The sequence below is a fragment of the Typopeltis vanoorti genome, chromosome 16 (genome assembly GCF_054136105.1).
Source record: "Typopeltis vanoorti isolate ZY-2024b chromosome 16, IOZ_Tvanoo_1.0, whole genome shotgun sequence".
Classification (NCBI taxonomy): Eukaryota; Metazoa; Arthropoda; class Arachnida; order Uropygi; family Thelyphonidae; genus Typopeltis; species Typopeltis vanoorti.
Window position 1 is genome coordinate 70279175 of NC_143564.1, and position 17789 is coordinate 70296963.

The 17789-nt window shown below is 37.7% G+C and overlaps 1 protein-coding gene across 1 annotated transcript in view; it reads right to left on the reverse strand.

The window, feature by feature from the left end:
* Window positions 1-17789, reverse strand: part of LOC150098111 (cytosolic carboxypeptidase 1-like) — a 551906-nt gene that overhangs the window by 486925 nt on the left and 47192 nt on the right. The window contains exon 2 of the mRNA XM_090406686.1: window positions 2162-2313. Within this exon, the coding sequence (XP_090262812.1) occupies window positions 2162-2313 (152 nt within the window). The remainder of the gene's footprint in view (window positions 1-2161; window positions 2314-17789) is intronic.

Sequence of the window (17789 nt, forward strand, 5' to 3'; positions counted from 1 at the left end):
GAATTTCCTCATGTAAGAATAATAATAAGGAAAAGAGAAATGTTTTCCTATGAGAGCCATGATAAGCCGCAAGCAACCCCAGAAAATTTTTTCGAAGTTAATGTTTTTAACATCTTAATTGATACAGCACTAAATAGTTTACAAAATAGATTTGAACAGCTGAGATCACACAATAGGCGATTTTGATTTTTATATAATATAAATAATTTACATAACTGGAGTTCAGATGAAATATTAAAACATTGTAGACTTGGAAATTGTTTTGAACAGGGCAAAACATCTGATGTAAATGCAATAGATTTATTTGAAGAATTAAAAATTCTCTCAGAAATAATACAAGAGAAAAGTGGTCCTCACCAAATTTTATCATATATAACCAAAATCTTATAGAAATTTATCCCAACGTAACCACTGCCCTAAGGATATTGTTAACAATTCCTGTTAGAGTAGCAAGTGTGGAAGGAAGTTTTTCCAAACTTAAACTGATTAAAAATTATTTGCGAACAGCAATGACCCAAGAAAGATTGGTTGGTCTAGCAACTATATCGACAGAGGTGGACATAGCTTATAATTTAAATTTAGAACAGCTTATAAACGCTTAAATATAAAGACCCAATAGGCTTCATTTCGGCGATATAAACATTATTTAAATTAAGGGGATATTAAATCCCACATTGTTTTAAAACCGAATAAGAAACTCAAAGATTGGAATCAGAGAGTTTCATGCCGAATATAGTATAATAAACTATAAAAGTATCGGCGACTACTAGCGTGAGCTAATGCAAGTAGTCCAAGTAAGTAGTACGAACTCAGGCAACTCACAGCAAAGGTAGTAAGGTTCTGATTGCTATTCTTGGTATTTTCCCATAATGTAAAACACATTTCCTAGGAAATGTATGCTGTTATTACATTATGGTGGGAGGTCACTACCCAGACTGGTTTCAGCCTTTATTGACGCTTCGTCAGTAAGTAGCTAGACCAAATTAACACCAAAGGGTATAGCGTAAAGAACATATATACTCTGCTTTACGAGTTGTCAAAAAGGTGCACCCATTAAGTTACTTAAATATAAAGAGCCAATAGGCTTCATTTCGGTGATATAAACATTATTTAAATTAAGAGGATATTAAGAAACTCTCCAATTCCAATCTTTGAGTTTCTTATTCGGTTTTAAAACAATGTGGGATTTAGTATTCCCTTCATTTAAATAATGTTTATATCGCCGAAATGAAGCCTATTGGCTCTTTATATTTAAGTAACTTAATGGGTGCACCTTTTTGACAACTTGTATAGCAGAGTATATAACTTCTTTTCGCTACCCTTTGGTATTAATTTGGTCTAGCTACTCACTGTCGAAGCCTCAATAAAGGCTGAAACCAGTCTGGGTAGTGACCTCCCACCATAATGTAATAACAGCACACATTTCCTAGGAAATGTTTTACATTATGGAAAATACCAAGAATAGCGATCAGAACTTTACCACCTTTGCTGCGAGTTGCCCGAGTTTGTACTAAGTACTTGGACTACTTGCATTAGCTCACGCTAGTAGTCGCCGATACTTTTATAGTTTATTATACTATATTCAGCATGAAACTCTCTGATTCTAATCTTTGAGTTTCTTATTCGGTTTTAAAACAATGTGGGATTTAATATCCCCTTAATTTAAATAAAGCTTATAAACAGTTTTATTGTGAGATATCCCCATAGAGCAAACATTTAATATTATTATTATGTAATTATTTTGCATTAATGTTTTCCTTGTAATAAAAACAAAATAGCAATTGAAGATTTCTTATAATTTTGTTTTATAATCCATCAGGGGCGATATTTAATTGTTTGTCTCAGGGCTCAATCTAATCTGGCGATGGCCCTGATCTTATAATTTTTTTTATATGCATTTTTTCATTAGTTATTCTACTTAAAATTATATAGATAATAGTATAATATAAAGAAAATAATACCTTCACAATATATAAAAACATAAAAATTGGAATGATGCAGAATTTATAGCAGGTGAAAATTAATAAGTTAGTAAGGGAATTTTCATGCATGAAAAAAGCAATGCATTAATATTTAAGTAACATTTAAATTTTAAATGATATAACACATACAAATATGGAAAAACATCTTAAAAAAATAGCTTTCTTGTTTTAAAACTCACCTGCTCTCCATCTCCAAGTCCACAAAGGTTTAACTAAAACTGATAATGCCAAGGCACTGTGAACAAGGAAGCCAGGAGAATAACTAATTTTCTGTGACAGTGTCATCAGTTTAGACACATTTCTTGAACTTGATCCCTCTGGTGGACTGGGACTAAAGCCATGAAAGTTAAAATAAACTCTTTCAAATAAGGTCTTAGTCATAGGCAGTTTACATTATGAAGAAGAAAAAAAAAAGCTTATTCAGCAATTTAGCTAATATCTACATATACACTTAAACTTATTTAAAGTTGGCACCTAGAGTCAATGTTATCCAAGTTACAAAACAAAAGCAAGAATTATGAAACTCATCAATACAAAAATTACAGTGAAATGTTTTGCATACTCAGTTGCTATAGTATTTCACTTTCAGTAGCTAATGAAAAATACCAAAGATTTCTGCAATATTTCTTTTCTTTTTTTTTGAAAATCATCTTCTATCATATTTTCCTGATGTCACAAAAAATATGCATATACAGTCTACTACCAATAACAAATGTTACTAATGTGAACAGCAGCAGCAATGGGGTACCAGACATATCCAATGTCTAAATTTCTAATAATTTAAAGTTTTAATATTTGCAATTGGAGGATATATTATGTTAATGTTGGGGTTGCAGGATATTGGATGCCAAACTTTTGTGAGTTTGACCATACTGTGATGTCTAACAACCCTGTACGTAATCAAAATAAAATTCAAATTGACTAAGCAAGTATACATATATGTGGGATATAGGCAATATTTTCTTAAGGAAAGGGAGGATAGGAAGAAAATTAATAAATACACTAGTAATCCAAATTTTAAACATAACATTCAAAGTGTAAGTGATAAATTGTCATCACTTTGGCATATATCGATCCTTTAGAGCATCGGTTCCAAAACGGAGGTATGCGTACCCCCAGGAGTACATGCTGGCCATTCAGGGGTTATGAAAAATAATCAGTAATGGCAGAAAAACAAGTAAACAAAATGCAAAACGTTCGTTATGGAACAATAAATGTCCATATTTAAAAAGCTATTTTAAAAACAAGGGGTAAAATTTATAGAAATGGGTTTAAAAGGAGTACACAAGTGGAAAAACATTGGGATCCGATATGCAATCTGATTCACTGATATTCATATTACAGATGTAAATAACCTTAAGCACACAACATTTTAAATATATTTTTTTTTTTGTATTCTTGCTCAAATATTTGGTGCCATTTGCTTATTTTATGTGCTGATTGGTAATGAGGTCAAGCAATGATGTCATATAGTTCACAAGTTTTGTCTGCCAAGTTAAAAACAATTCTACAAAACATGCCAAAATGAGCAGTGAATAAACCATTCACTCCAATGTGATTAACTGGTAACCTGCCAAGTCAACAACCGGTATGGTTTCTGTAATTCTTAATCAACAAGAAATCTCCCAACTCATATCTACCTACAAATCACAATCATCATATCTATCTACAATCACAGATTAGAATCCATTTAATCTGTTAAGATAAGGATGGTGGTTAGCAATGCTTGTCTAGGTTAGTTATACATAAATATACATGCACACATATACATACACTCACATATAAACACACACACACACCCATACACATATATATAAACACACACACACCCTTTGACATATATACACACACACACACCAATACACATATATATACACACACACTCATACATATACACACACACACACACACACACACACACTCATACATATACACACGCACATACACCCAAACTCATACATATACACCCATACTCATACATATACACCCATACTCATACATATACACCCATACTCATACATATACACCCATACTCATACACATACACCCATACTCATACACATACACCCATACTCATACATATACACACGCACACACACCCATACTCATACATATACACACGCACCCATACTCATACATATACACACGCACCCATACTCATACATATACACACGCACACACACACTCATACATATACACACGCACACACACTCATACATATACACACGCACACACACACTCATACATATACACACGCACACTCATACATATACACACGCACACACACACTCATACATATACACACGCACACACACACTCATACTCATACATATACACACGCACACACACACCCATACTCATACATATACACACGCACACACACACCCATACTCATACATATACACACGCACACACACACCCATACTCATACATATACACACGCACACACACACACCCATACTCATACATATACACACACACATACACCCATACTCATACATATACACACACACATACACCCATACATATATATACATATATATACACATACACACACACCCATACTCATATATATACACACACACACACATACACCCATACTCATACATATACACACACACACACATACACCCATACTCATACATATACACACACACACACATACACCCATACTCATACATATACACACACCCATACTCATACATATACACACACATACATACACCCATACTCATACATATACACACACATACATACACCCATACTCATACATATACACACACACACATACACCCATACTCATACATATACACACACACATACACCCATACTCATACATATACACACACACATACACCCATACTCATACATATACACACACACATACACCCATACTCATACATATACACACACACATACACCCATACATATATATATATATATACACATACACACACACCCATACTCATACATATGCACACACATACACCCATACTCATACATATACACACACATACACCCATACTCATACATATACACACACACATACACCCATACACATACATATATATATATACACACACATACACCCATACACATACATATATATATATATACACACATACACACACACACCCATACTCATACATATACACACACACACACATACACCCATACTCATACACACACACACACCCATACTCATACATATACACACACACACACATACACCCATACTCATACATACACAAACACACACATACACCCATACTCATACATATACACACACACACATACACCCATACTCATACATATACACACACATACACCCATACTCATACATATACACACACACATACACCCATACTCATACATATGCACACACACATACACCCATACTCATACATATACACACACACATACACCCATACTCATACATATACACACACACATACACATATATATATGCACACACACACACCCATACACATATATATAAACATACACACATATATAAACACACACACACACACACACCCATACACACACATATAAACACACACAAACACACCCCATACACACATATATAAACACACACACACCCCCCATACACACACATATAAACACACACAAACACACCCCATACACACATTTATAAACACACACACACACACACATATATAAACACACACACACACACACACACATATATAAACACACACACCCCCATACACTCATATATAAACACACACACCCCCATACACTCATATATAAACACACACACCCCCATACACTCATATATAAACACACACACACGCATACACACATATATAAACACACACACCCCCATACACTCATATATAAACACACACCCCCATACACTCATATATAAACACACACACCCCCATACACTCATATATAAACACACACACACGCATACACACATATATAAACACACACACCCCCATACACACACATATATAAACACACACACCCCCATACACACATATATAAACACACAGACCCCCCATACACACATATATAAACACACACACCCCCATACACACATATATAAACACCCCCCCCCCATACACACATATATAAACACCCCCCCCCATACACACATATATAAACACACACACCCCCATACACACATATATAAACACACACATACACACCCATATAAACACACACACACACACCCATACACACACATAAACACACACACACCCCATACACACATATAAACACACACACACACCCCCATACACACATATAAACACACACACACACATAAACACCCACCCACACACACATATATAAACACCCACACCCATACACATATATAAACACCCACACCCACACACACATATATAAACACACACCCATACACACATATATAAACACACACCCACACACACATATATAAACACACACCCACACCCATATGTATAAACACACACCCACACCCATACACACATATAGACACACACACCCACACCCATACACACAGATAGACACACACACATGCACACCCACACACATATAGACACACACACACATGCACACCCACACACATATAGACATACACACACATGCACACCCACACACATATAGACACACACACATGCACACCCACACACATATAGACACACACACATGCACACCCATACACATACACACACACCCATACACACATGCACACCCATACACATATATATATACACACACACACCCATACACATACATATACACACACACCCATACACATATATACACGCACACACACCCATACACATATATACACGCACACACACCCATACACATATATACACGCACACACACCCATACACATACACACACACACACACACACCCATACACATATATATACACACACACACACACACCCATACACAAATACACACACGCACGCACACCCATACACATATACAGGGTGTTCGGGATAAATTTGACAGTTTCGTAAGGAAAAAGAAAATCTTCTTTGTATCTATTAAATTTAATGAATTGACAAAAAAACATTACAGGCAGAGTTAATTACAATACTATCAACAAGATTTACTCAAAATAACCACCATTAGCATCAATCACAGCTTCAATTCTGCTTCGGAACCTCGAACAAGCTGATGCTACAGTCTCCCTGGGAAGGGCTGCAAAAACTGTTTTAATTTTATCCACTAACTGGGCTTTTGTATTACTGGAAGTGCGATTGGTGTCTTTTTCAACTGCGCCCCATACAAAATAATCCATGGGGTTAAGGTCTGGGGAGTTTGGAAACCAAACATTTGGACTGGTGAAGTCGTAGAAATTTTCAGACAACCATTTTTGACTTTTCCCAGAGGTGTAGCAAGGGGCCGAATCCTGCTGCCATACATACGGCCTACCATTGGCTACCCTTGTTATCCAGGGCTTGACTACAGTTAGCAACTCCACGAACAAAGCCCGAATTCCAATGCCAGGGTTCTTCAACACCTGTTCCTGCAGATTTGCGAGGAATTCTGCTGTACGAACGCAATCAGATCGTCTGCTAGGGATCTTTCTTCTTGTTACATCCTCGTAGTCACCATTGCAAGTCTTTAGTTCATGCCTGATTGTTTTTACTGTATTCAGGGAGCATTGGGCAGCAGTCGTAATATCCTTATTTTGATGGCGGGCACGAATCATCATGATACAAGTTATTCTCTTCCATGATTCAGGTGGGTTCCAGCTATCCATCCTTTCTGACATCTTGTATATGAATGAAGAAGGGTCCAAACTTTTAAATGAAGAGAAGTGTGTGTTAATACATGTAACTTACGGAAAAATATAATTAATTATAAATATGTCAAATTTATCCCGAACACCCTGTATATACTCACACACACAGCCATACACATATATATACACACACACAGCCATACACATATATATATATATACACACACACACAGCCATACACATATATATATACACACACACACACAGCCATACACATATATATATACACACACACACACAGCCATACACATATATATATACACACACACACACAGCCATACACATATATATATATAGACACACACACACAGCCATACACATATATATATACACACACACACACACAGCCATACACATATATATATACACACACACACAGCCATACACATATATATACACACACACACAGCCATACACATATATATACACACACACACAGCCATACACATATATATACACACACACACAGCCATACACATATATATACACACACACACAGCCATACACATATATATACACACACACACAGCCATACACATATACAGGGTGTTCGGGATAAATTTGACAGTTTCGTAAGGAAAAAGAAAATCTTCTTTGTATCTATTAAATTTAATGAATTGACAAAAAAACATTACAGGCAGAGTTAATTACAATACTATCAACAAGATTTACTCAAAATAACCACCATTAGCATCGATCACAGCTTCAATTCTGCTTCGGAACCTCGAACAAGCTGATGCTACAGTCTCCCTGGGAAGGGCCGCAAAAACTGTTTTAATTTTATCCATTAACTGGGCTTTTGTATTACTGGAAGTGCGATTGGTGTCTTTTTCAACTGCGCCCCATACAAAATAATCCATGGGGTTAAGGTCTGGGGAGTTTGGAGGCCAAACATTTGGACTGGTGAAGTCGTAGAAATTTTCAGACAACCATTTTTGACTTTTCCCAGAGGTGTGGCAAGGGGCCGAATCCTGCTGCCATACATACGGCCTACCATTGGCTACCCTCGTTATCCAGGGCTTGACTACAGTTAGCAACTCCACGAACAAAGCCCGAATTCCAATGCCAGGGTTCTTCAACACCTGTTCCTGCAGATTTGCGAGGAATTCTGCTGTACGAACGCAATCAGATCGTCTGCTAGGGATCTTTCTTGCTACATCCTCGTAGTCACCATTGCAAGTCTCTAGTTCATGCCTGATTGTGTTTACTGTATTCAGGGAGCATTGGGCAGCAGTCGTAATATCCTTATTTTGATGGCGGGCACGAATCATCATGATACAAGTTATTCTCTTCCATGATTCAGGTGGGTTCCAGCTATCCATCCTTTCTGACATCTTGTACATGAATGAAGAAGGGTCCAAACTTTTAAATGAAGAGAAGTGTGTGTTAATACATGTAACTTACGGAAAAATATAATTAATTATAAATATGTCAAATTTATCCCGAACACCCTGTATATACACACACATATACAGGGTGTTCGGGATAAATTTGACAGTTTCGTAAGGAAAAAGAAAATCTTCTTTGTATCTATTAAATTTAATGAATTGACAAAAAAACATTACAGGCAGAGTTAATTACAATACTATCAACAAGATTTACTCAAAATAACCACCATTAGCATCGATCACAGCTTCAATTCTGCTTCGGAACCTCGAACAAGCTGATGCTCCAGTCTCCCTGGGAAGGGCCGCAAAAACTGTTTTAATTTTATCCATTAACTTGGCTTTTGTATTACTGGAAGTGCGATTGGTGTCTTTTTCAACTGCGCCCCATACAAAATAATCCATGGGGTTAAGGTCTGGGGAGTTTGGAGGCCAAACATTTGGACTGGTGAAGTCGCAGAAATTTTCAGACAACCATTTTTGACTTTTCCCAGAGGTGTGGCAAGGGGCCGAATCCTGCTGCCATACATACGGCCTACCATTGGCTACCCTTGTTATCCAGGGCTTGACTACAGTTAGCAACTCCACGAACAAAGCCCGAATTCCAATGCCAGGGTTCTTCAACACCTGTTCCTGCAGATTTGCGAGGAATTCTTCTGTACGAACGCAATCAGATCGTCTGCTAGGGATCTTTCTTCTTGCTACATCCTCGTAGTCACCATTGCAAGTCTCTAGTTCATGCCTGATTGTTTTTACTGTATTCAGGGAGCATTGGGCAGCAGTCGTAATATCCTTATTTTGATGGCGGGCACGAATCATCATGATACAAGTTATTCTCTTCCATGATTCAGGTGGGTTCCAGCTATCCATCCTTTCTGACATCTTGTATATGAATGAAGAAGGGTCCAAACTTTTAAATGAAGAGAAGTGTGTGTTAATACATGTAGCTTACGGAAAATATAATTAATTATAAATATGTCAAATTTATCCCGAACACCCTGTACATGTATACAGGGTGTTCGGGATAAATTTGACATATTTATAATTAATTATATTTTTCCGTAAGTTACATGTATTAACACACACTTCTCTTCATTTAAAAGTTTGGACCCTTCTTCATTCATATACAAGATGTCAGAAAGGATGGATAGCTGGAACCCACCTGAATCATGGAAGAGAATAACTTGTATCATGATGATTCGTGCCCGCCATCAAAATAAGGATATTACGACTGCTGCCCAATGCTCCCTGAATACAGTAAAAACAATCAGGCATGAACTAGAGACTTGCAATGGTGACTACGAGGATGTAGCAAGAAGAAAGATCCCTAGCAGACGATCTGATTGCGTTCGTACAGCAGAATTCCTCGCAAATCTGCAGGAACAGGTGTTGAAGAACCCTGGCATTGGAATTCGGGTTTTGTTCGTGGAGTTGCTAACTGTAGTCAAGCCCTGGATAACAAGGGTAGCCAATGGTAGGCCGTATGTATTGGCAGCAGGATTCGGCCCCTTGCCACACCTCTGGGAAAAGTCAAAAATGGTTGTCTGAAAATTTCTACGACTTCACCAGTCCAAATGTTTGGCCTCCAAACTCCCCAGACCTTAACCCCATGGATTATTTTGTATGGGGCGCAGTTGAAAAAGACACCAGTCGCACTTCCAGTAATACAAAAGCCCAGTTAATGGATAAAATTAAAACAGTTTTTGCGGCCCTTCCCAGGGAGACTGTAGCATCAGCTTGTTCGAGGTTCCGAAGCAGAATTGAAGCTGTGATCGATGCTAATGGTGGTTATTTTGAGTAAATCTTGTTGATAGTATTGTAATTAACTCTGCCTGTAATGTTTTTTTGTCAATTCATTAAATTTAATAGATACAAAGAAGATTTTCTTTTTCCTTACGAAACTGTCAAATTTATCCCGAACACCCTGTATATATACACACACAATTTATATACACATATATATATACACACACACACACATATATATATAAACATACACACACACACACACACACCCATACACACACACACAACCACACCCATACACATATATACACACACACACCCATACACATATATATACACACACACACATATATACACACACACACATATATACACACACACACATATATACACACACACACACACACATATACACACACACACACACACATATACACACACACACACACACACATACACACACACACACACACACACACATATATACCCACACACACACACACACACACACATATACACACACACACATACACCCATATATATATATAAACATACACACACACACACACCCATACACATATACACACACACACACACCCATACACATATACACACACACACACACACCCATACACATATACACACACACACACACACACACACACATATATATATATACACACACACACACCCATACACGTATATATACACACACACACACCCATACACATATATATACACACACACACACCCATACACATATATATACACACACACACACATATATATACACACACACACCCATACACATATATATACACACACACACCCATACACATATATATACACACACACACACCTATACACATATATATACACACACACACCCATACACATACACAAACACACACACCCATACATACACACACACACACACACACCCATACACACACACACACACACACACACACACACACACACATATACACACACACACCCATACCCATATATATATACACACACACACACACTCATACCCATATATATATACACACACACACACACACACACACACACTCATACCTATATATATACACACACACACACACACACACACACACACTCATACCTATATATATATACACACACACACACACACACACACTCATACCCATATATATATACACACACTCATACCCATATATATACAGGGTGTTCGGGATAAATTTGACAGTTTCGTAAGGAAAAAGAAAATCTTCTTTGTATCTATTAAATTTAATGAATTGACAAAAAACATTACAGGCAGAGTTAATTACAATACTATCAACAAGATTTACTCAAAATAACCACCATTAGCATCAATCACAGCTTCAATCCTGCTTCGGAACCTCGAACAAGCTGATGCTACAGTCTCCCTGGGAAGGGCCGCAAAAATTGTTTTAATTTTATCCATTAACTGGGCTTTTGTATTACTGGAAGTGCGATTGGTGTCTTTTTCAACTGCGCCCCATACAAAATAATCCATGGGGTTAAGGTCTGGGGAGTTTGGAGGCCAAACATTTGGACTGGTGAAGTCGTAGAAATTTTCAGACAACCATTTTTGACTTTTCCCAGAGGTGTGGCAAGGGGCCGAATCCTGCTGCCATACATACGGCCTACCATTGGCTACCCTTGTTATCCAGGGCTTGACTACAGTGTTTAGCAACTCCACGTAGCCATCTGAAGTCAACCTGAGGCCCTCTTGGAAAAAATGCGGAGGCATCACATTGCCTTCAGAGGATACACATCCGAAAACCATCACAGTTTGGGGAAATTTAGTCTGCATTACACGAGGAATGTCCTTTGTACTGTATGCAAGCCATCTGTTATTCTGCGTGTTGTGTTTTTGATCCTGGCAAAAGTTTTTCTCATCGGAAAAGAACCAGATTGTTTGTGGTTCCGCAGGATGTTTCACTTTGCTTAGAAGTTTCTTCGCGTTTATCAAACGTTTTTCACGGGCCTTTTCTGTAAGCAGCTGACCTTTGCGGCGCTTGTATGAGTAGTAGCGGAGGTCTTCATTGAGTGCAAGCTTCATAGTAGAGGCTGCAACATTCATTTCACGTGACAAAGCCCGAATTCCAATGCCAGGGATCTTCAACACCTGTTCCTGCAGATTTGCGAGGAATTCTGCTGTACGAACGCAATCAGATCGTCTGCTAGGGATCTTTCTTCTTGCTACATCCTCGTAGTCACCATTGCAAGTCTCTAGTTCATGCCTGATTGTTTTTTCTGTATTCAGGGAGCATTGGGCAGCAGTCGAAATATCCTTATTTTGATGGCCGGCACGAATCATCATGATACAAGTTATTCTCTTCCATGATTCAGGTGGGTTCCAGCTATCCATCCTTTCTGACATCTTGTATATGAATGAAGAAGGGTCCAACCTTTTAAATGAAGAGAAGTGTGTGTTAATACATGTAACTTACGGAAAAATATAATTAATTATAAATATGTCAAATTTATCCCGAACACCCTGTATATACACACACACACTCATACCCATATATATATATATATATACACACACACACACACTCATACCCATATATATACACACACACACACACACACACACACACTCATACCCATATATATATATATACACACACACACTCATACCCATATATATATACACACACACACTCATATATATATATACACACACACACACTCATACCCATATATATATATACACACACACTCATACCCATATATATACACACACACACACTCATACCCATATATATACACACACACACACACACACTCATACCCATATATATATATATATACACACACATATACCCATATATATATATACATACACTCATACCCATATATATATATACAGGGTGTTTGGGATAAATTTGACATATTTATAATTAATTATATTTTTCCGTAAGTTACATGTATTAACACACACTTCTCTTCATTTAAAAGTTTGGACCCTTCTTCATTCATATACAAGATGTCAGAAAGGATGGATAGCTGGAACCCACCTGAATCATGGAAGAGAATAACTTCTATCATGATGATTCGTGCCCGCCATCAAAATAAGGATATTACGACTGCTGCCCAATGCTCCCTGAATACAGTAAAAACAATCAGGCATGAACTAGAGACTTGCAATGGTGACTACGAGGATGTAGCAAGAAGAAAGATCCCTAGCAGACGATCTGATTGCGTTCGTACAGCAGAATTCCTCGCAAATCTGCAGGAACAGGTGTTGAAGAACCCTGGCATTGGAATTCGGGCTTTGTTCGTGGAGTTGCTAACTGTAGTCAAGCCCTGGATAACAAGGGTAGCCAATGGTAGGCCGTATGTATGGCAGCAGGATTCGGCCCCTTGCCACACCTCTGGGAAAAGTCAAAAATGGTTGTCTGAAAATTTCTACGACTTCACCAGTCCAAATGTTTGGCCTCCAAACTCCCCAGACCTTAACCCCATGGATTATTTTGTATGGGGCGCAGTTGAAAAAGACACCAATCGCACAGCCAGTAATACAAAAGCCCAGTTAATGGATAAAATTAAAACAGTTTTTGCGGCCCTTCCCAGGGAGACTGTAGCATCAGCTTGTTCGAGGTTCCGAAGCAGAATTGAAGCTGTGATCGATGCTAATGGTGGTTATTTTGAGTAAATCTTGCTGATAGTATTGTAATTAACTCTGCCTGTAATGTTTTTTTTGTCAATTCATTAAATTTAATAGATACAAAGAAGATTTTCTTTTTCCTTACGAAACTGTCAAATTTATCCCGAACACCCTGTATATACACACACACACTCATACCCATATATACACACACACACACTCATCCCCATATATATACACACACACACACTCATACCCATATATATACACACACACACTCATACCCATATATATACACACACACACTCATACCCATATATATACACACACACACTCATACCCATATATATACACACACACACTCATACCCATATATATACACACACACACTCATACCCATATATAAACACACACACTCATACCCATATATACACACACACACACTCATACCCATATATACACACACACACACTCATACCCATATATACACACACACACACTCATACCCATATATATACACACACACACACTCATACCCATATATATATATATATACACACACACTCATACCCATATATATATATATATATATACACACACACTCATACCCATATATATATATATATATATACACACACACTCATACCCATATATATATATATATATATACACACACACACTCATACCCATATATATATATATACACACACACTCATACCCATATATATATATATATATATACACACACACACTCATACCCATATATATATATATATATATACACACACACTCATACCCATATATATATATATATACACACACACTCATACCCATATATATATATATATACACACACACACTCATACCCATATATATATATATACACACACACTCATGCCCATATATATATATATACACACACACTCATACCCATATATATATACACACACACACACACACACACACTCATACCCATATATATACACACACACACACACTCATACCCATATATATATACACACACACACACACTCATACCCATATATATATATATACACACACACACACACACTCATACCCATATATATATACACACACACACACACTCATACCCATATATATATACACACACACACACACACACTCATACCCATATATATATACACACACACACACACTCATACCCATATATATATACACACACAACCACACACACTCATACCCATATATATATACACACACAGCCACACACACTCATACCCATATATATATACACACACAACCACACACACTCATACCCATATATATATACACACACAACCACACACACTCATACCCATATATATATATATTGATATTGTTTGTCATTCACTTTACACCAAATGGTGTTCTCTTTTTCACTCGAGAATTTGCCATTGCTGCTAATAAATATGCCTTCACCAGTTCCCAAGTAGTGATTATCTCACCCAATTCATCCATCCATGGAACTTCCTCAAGCTAATTTCTAGGATTATTATAATCACATGCCTTATAATTCCACATACATTCCTTTCTCTATGATACTCCTGCATGTCTATTCATCTTCCAAGTCAAAACCACATGGTCACTCTCACACTCTCTCCAACTGGGGAAAGAGGTGCCATCTCAGTTATAATCAGATCTTCTGATGGCATGACCAAAACCCTTGAACCTCGTGTTCCTTCTAATATGTTGCCTAAGACATTTGTCCCTCAAGAATTCCAGAAATTTCATTCCCTTACTATTACTACATATAGTTTCCTCTTCCCAATTTATACTGCTGTGGTTAAAATCTCCCATAACAATCATTTTCATTTTGCATTGGCCAAGCTCAACAGTCTAAACATCTCCTGCTCTTCACTCTTTATGCTCACTGGTTTATAGCAACATTCCACTAAATATCCAGTACTGCCCACTTCCACCTCACACCATATGCTCTAAAAACCATTTGCGCCATTGCCCTCCAAATTCTCCACTCTGAGAGGACACAACTCACCATTTATCATAAGCAGTATTCCACATTTGCCCTTCTTATCCAGCCAAAAAATGCTATACCCTGCTACTTCTATTCCTGTTAGTCATCATTCAACCTTGTCTCAGTGATCCCAATAATCTTTGGACAGGCTGAGGCAATCAGCACCACTAATTCATATTCTTTATTCCAGATACTCATGGCATTAGTATAAAGAATAATCAATGCATTGTCACTATTTCTATAGCTATCGTTATTCTCTCCAGACTCCACTGGATTTAGCATTGTGTAATGATGTATTCTCTCTTCTCCCAACTGACTATTCTCACAAGAGGCTAACCCTGCTACCATCCACTCTGATAATTCTAGTTTCCCTGCATCGATACATTGACTTATTCAGAGAACAACGTTCTCTCCAAATGACTATGTCCTTCCTCATTCAAATGAAAGCCATCTCTTGTATACAATTCCTATCTGTCCTCAAATGCTCTCTTAGCATCCACATAATCTAAGCCTCTGTTTTAACACATTCTGGCTATTATACTATTCATTATTGATGCTCCTCTTGGTAGCTCTGCATTATCATACCTGGGCAATACGCTATCTTTCCCCTCTTGGTCTTCTTCAATATAGAAAATAGGAAGAACTTCATGATTTAGAAATTCCTCAAGCATAAACCTCAGATCTCTCACCACCTCTCAAGTCATTGGTACCCATCATCATGATCTCATCCACTCTTTCACCTTGCTTAATTGCCATAGTCACTATCGTTCCTCCAGGCAAACACTCCTCTGGAATTCTATCTTGCACACCACAGATCATGGAATCTCCACACCTCTTTCCACTCTGTTCCCTTCTTGCTCACCTGCATCCCTCACCCTATCTCCTCTGACACTTTCGCTCCATATTTTCCCAATTACCTGTCATCTCTCGATCCCTGGTTCCTGCACTGCCTCACCCTCCTCTCATTCCTGGCAGTGACTTTTTGCCCAAAAAAGGGCAACAAGTCACTACCATCCCATCTCGCTCACCTCAGTCCTGTCTAAAGTAATGGAAAAAATCATCAATTCCCAACTCCTACACTACCTTGAAGCTACCTGTGTAATAAATGACCACCAGTATGGATTCTGTCGCTGCCGATCAATAGGAGATCTGCTCACGTCACCCATCTCTGGTCAAATGCCATGGAGAAGCTCGATGAATCTCAAGTGATTGGACTTGATATTTCCAAGACGTTTGACAAGGACTGGCACAAGGGCTTACTAAGCAGGCTACCATCCT